Source organism: Littorina saxatilis, linkage group LG8, assembly GCF_037325665.1.
Source record: "Littorina saxatilis isolate snail1 linkage group LG8, US_GU_Lsax_2.0, whole genome shotgun sequence".
NCBI classification, from domain to species: domain Eukaryota; kingdom Metazoa; phylum Mollusca; class Gastropoda; order Littorinimorpha; family Littorinidae; genus Littorina; species Littorina saxatilis.
The window spans coordinates 17,981,796-17,986,795 of NC_090252.1; the positions used below are offsets into that span (position 1 = coordinate 17,981,796).

At 43.9% G+C, this 5,000-nt stretch overlaps 1 protein-coding gene across 3 annotated transcripts in view; it reads left to right on the top strand.

The window, feature by feature from the left end:
• The window catches only part of LOC138972966 (uncharacterized), a 29,959-nt gene that overhangs the window by 12,233 nt on the left and 12,726 nt on the right, over positions 1-5,000 (top strand). Inside the window, exons 3-4 of one of the 3 annotated variants that reach the window (XM_070345620.1) lie at positions 2,177-2,239; positions 4,465-4,617. In XM_070345620.1, the coding sequence (XP_070201721.1) occupies positions 2,177-2,239; positions 4,465-4,617 (216 nt within the window). Of the gene's footprint in view, positions 1-2,176; positions 2,240-3,036; positions 3,189-4,464; positions 4,618-5,000 lie in introns of those variants that run through there. The other 2 variants (XM_070345619.1, XM_070345621.1) reach the window with 2 other exon arrangements.

Sequence of the window (5,000 nt, forward strand, 5' to 3'; positions counted from 1 at the left end):
CAATAATAAACTTAGCACGAACAGTTTCTATTAAATTTATCTGCCTACGTTTTGTATGTTTTGTTTAGGACGGGTAGTATAAAGTAAGGTGTTAGCAGCGTGGCTATATACAGAGGGTTGAGCAGTGGCTATATACAGAGGGTTGAGCAGTGGCTATATACAGAGGGTTGAGCGGTGGCTATATACAGAGGGTTGAGCAGTGGCTATATACAGAGGGTTGATCGAGCAGTGGCTATATACAGAGGGTTGAGCAGTGGCTATATACATAGGATTGATCGAGCAGTGGTTATATACAGAGGGTTGAGCAGTGGCTATATACAGAGGGTTGATCAGTGGCTATATACAGAGGGTTGAGCAGTGGCTATATACAGAGGGTTGAGCAGTGGCTATATACAGAGGGTTGAGCAGTGGCTATAAACAGAGGGTTGAGCAGTGGCTATATACAGAGGGTTGAGCAGTGGCTATATACAGATGGTTGAGCAGTGGCTATATACAGAGGGTTGAGCAGTGGCTATATACAGAGGGTTGAGCAGTGGCTATATACAGAGGGTTGAGCTGTGGCTATATACAGAGGGTTGAGCAGTGGCTATATACAGAGGGTTGAGCAGTGGCTATATACAGAGAGTTGAGCAGTGGGTATATATACAGAGGGTTGATCGAGCAGTGGCTATATACAGAGGGTTGATCGAGCAGTGGCTATATACAGAGGGTTGAGCAGTGGCTATATACAGAGGGTTGAGCAGTGGCTATATACAGAGGGTTGATCAGTGGCTACAGAGGGTTGAGCAGTGGCTATATACAGAGGGTTGAGCAGTGGCTATATACACATATTTGAGCAGTGGCTATATACACATATTTGAGCAGTGGCTATATACACATATTTGAGCAGTGGCTATATCCAGAGGGTTGAGCAGTGGCTATATACAGAGGGTTGATCGAGCAGTGGCTATATACAGAGGGTTAAGCAGTGGCTATATACAGAGGGTTAAGCAGTGGCTATATACAGAGGGTTGAGCAGTGGCTATATACAGAGGGTTGAGCAGTGGCTATATACAGAGGGTTGAGCAGTGGCTATATACAGAGGGTTGAGCAGTGGCTATATACAGAGGGTTGAGCAGTGGCTATATACAGAGGGTTGATCGAGCAGTGGCTATATACAGAGGGTTGAGCAGTGGCTATATACAGAGGGTTGATCGAGCAGTGGCTATATACAGAAGGTTGATCGAGCAGTGGCTATATACAGAGGGTTGATCGAGCAGTGGCTATATACATAGGGTTGAGCAGTGGCTATATACATAGGGTTGATCGAGCAGTGGCTATATACAGAGGGTTGAGCAGTGGCTATATACAGAGGGTTGAGCAGTGGCTATATACATAGGGTTGATCGAGCAGTGGCTATATACAGAGGGTTGAGCAGTGGCTATATACAGAGGGTTGAGCAGTGGCTATATACAGATGGTTGAGCAGTGGCTATATACAGAGGGTTGAGCAGTGGCTATATACAGAGGGTTGATCGAGCAGTGGCTATATACAGAGGGTTGAGCAGTGGCTATATACACATATTTGAGCAGTGGCTATATACACATATTTGAGCAGTGGCTATATACAGAGGGTTGAGCAGTGGCTATATACACATATTTGAGCAGTGGCTATATACACATATTTGAGCAGTGACTATATACACATATTTGAGCAGTGGCTATATACACATATTTGAACAGTGGCTATATACACATATTTGAGCAGTGGCTATACACATATTTGAGCAGTGGCTATATACACATATTTGAGCAGTGGCTATATACGCATATTTGAGCAGTGGCTATATACGCATATTTGAGCAGTAGCTATATACACATATTTGAGCAGTGGCTATATACACATATTTGAGCAGTGGCTATATACAGAGGGTTGATCGAGCAGTGTCTATATACAGAGGGTTGAGCAGTGGCTATATACAGAGGGTTGAACAGTGGCTATATACAGAGGGTTGAGCAGTGGCTATATACAGAGGGTTGAGCGGTGGCTATATACACATATTTGAGCAGTGGCTATATACACATATTTGAGCAGTGGCTATATACACATATTTGAGCAGTGGCTATATACACATATTTGAGCAGTGGCTATATACACATATTTGAGCAGTGGCTATATACACAGTGTGTGCGTGCAGGTCAAGCAAGGACTAACTCCACACGCAGTTCTGGTGGAGATGATTACGCCCTGCCTAACAAAGGTGAGTCTTGTCTGTCTGAATGATCATCGGTCTCTGCCGTGAAATTAAAGGCACAGTATTTCTCGTGAAAAAAAGTACTGTGCGACTCACCATCTCAGATTTGCCGAGTCTATTCCGTGTAATAATACCATATATCATCCCTCCACTTGAATACATACAGAAATTCAACCGCCTGTGTGCCATCTGTGCAGAGAGGGAATGTTTGCTCGAAGTAATTACTTCACAGACAGTGGCTTTAAAAAAAAATAAAAATCAATTCATTCAAACATTCTCGCTCTGCACGGGTAGCAGTCAAGAAGTTGAGTTTTGGTATATGTCCTGGTGGAGCACGGCTGTTCCTAGCTTGTGTTTTAGTGTGAGTTAAAAATTGCCCAGCAGAGGGAATAGTTTGGCTACCAAAGCTGCAGCCAGCACACTGTTATACCCAACTGCTTCCGCGCTATACTGGGAGATTGGCCTTCTCAGTGAATAGCCCTGAGAGAGCTATACTAGCTGCTGTGCTATCTCTGCTGTGGGGAAAGGATGAGTGCTAAAAATAGCCTGCAGTTAGAGTAGCAGAAACGAAGGCCGTTGAACAGCCGTGGGAGGTATGCTCTCATCCCATGGTATGTGGGAGGTGTGTTTATAACCTGCCCTGTTATATAGTGCTATATGTCTTATGTAAAAACAATGTCCTGTTTGTATCATTGTTATGTACCACGCCTGAATTTCTCTATGAGATAATAAAGTAGGCCGGAGTTGGGTGGGGAGGATGGGGGTGTGGATGGGGGGGGGGGGGAGATTAGAAACGACAAAAATAACAGGCACCAAACATCAACACTTTGCGCTGACATGCAGCGACCAATAAGATATGGGCTTTTTTCTCTCCACTCATTCATTCTTCTTTTCTTTCTGTCGACAGACCAGGACGCTCCTGTTGACCATTTCATTGTTAAGTCAAAACAGCCACGTGAGTCACGTACAACCACACGAACAGATAAAGAGACAGACAGACAAACACGCACGCACGCACACACACACACACACACACACACACACACACACACACACACACACGCGCCAAAGAATGGACCTTTGTTATAAATCGTTTCGAAAGGTGCACCAGACAGATATATAGATAGAAAGATAGATAGATAGATAGATAGAAAGATAGAGAGATAGAGAGATAGAGAGATAGATACGCAGATAGATAGACTGAGGTGTTTTCTTAATGTGTCCGAGTGGAGAGATTACCTTTATCTCTGTAAAGCTCTGTTCAAATCAGATGAAAATCGCTGCCCATGTGTACATCGAACGCAGAAGAAGAAGAAGCTGCCCATGTGAACAGCGCAAACGTTCAAACTAGCGACGATTCTCGGCAGACTTAAAGGCTAGTTCAGCTATCGGAGCTTCCTCCTAATGCGGGAAGAGCAGTGTGTCTAGACCATTGTTATGAATAGACGTCTACGTATATCTATGGCTAGAGATAACCAATCATTACGCGCGTTAAGGAAAGTCGGCGCAAAGTCTGCTCCAAGTAGCGTTCGAGTCGAGCAGCGCTCAACCGGAGTTTTCGAGTCGCGGCTCAATCTGAACTAAATGAAACTTAAACCGTTTGGGTCGTTTACATGGCAGACTTTTCGCCGACTTGGCCTGAGCGACTCGGGAGCAACTTCAAACCAACTAAAGTTTGGAAAGAGTTGGTTGAAAGTCTGCCATGTGAACGACGCTTAAATAATAATAAATAATAATAATAAATAACTTTTCTATAGCGCGAGTCCCATCAATTGGCTCCAGGCGCTTTACAAATTCATTATAGAATAAACTAGCACAAATCAACAAGCATACAAAGCATACATTTAACTGAGACATAACACCAAGAACCCAAGACCTAAGCAAAACTTAGCGTACAATGTTAAAAGTTCACAGGTGTTGAGTGAAGATGGTTAACACTCACAGGAACGTAACGTTGATATGGATCGTTTCAAAAAGTGTATAGATAGATAGACAGATAGATAGATGGATAGACAGACAGCCAGACAGCCAGCCAGCCAGCCAGCCAGCCAGCCAGGCAGCCAGGCAGACAGACAGACAGACAGACAGACAGACAGACAGACAGACAGACAGACAGACATACAGACAAACAGACAGACAGACAGAACAAGTGTATAGATAGATAGATAGATCGATAGACAGATAGATGAATAGACAAATAGTTAGATAGATAGATATTTTATCACTTTCAGCAAAATTCCGAATTGCCCCAGATGACGCAACAGACACGTCAACAGTGTGCATACGTCGACCCACCATCAAGTTTCAAGATGACGTCACCACGACGTCACCTGATCAGGCACGTGATCAGGCAGAAAGGCCTACCGTCGCCCAGTCAAAACAAGGTACATAAGCATATCTGTTTTGTTACTATCAACAATCTGAAAAATAAAAGACTTGAGAAAGAGAGGGAGTGTAAGAAATGGCGGTAAATTTACTTGAGAAGAAAAACATCTGAGAAAATGAGTTCTAAAAGTTGAGGGAGGCAAATCCTTCCCCGTGTTTACGTTTTGACTCACCTATAGTTGTTTTCCTTGATATGGTGTACCATAGACCAAATAGCCTGGACCGCCAACTCGTCACGTGACCCTTCGAGGTTACGACGCTCGACTTTCAGGGGCGCTTAGCGTCCGGTTTGAAAGGCCAGCGATTCGAAGACAGTGAAAAGAAAGCACGCTCCAGTTATTTGTGACAATGAGAGGTGACAATGAACTGGATTTTCCAAAAC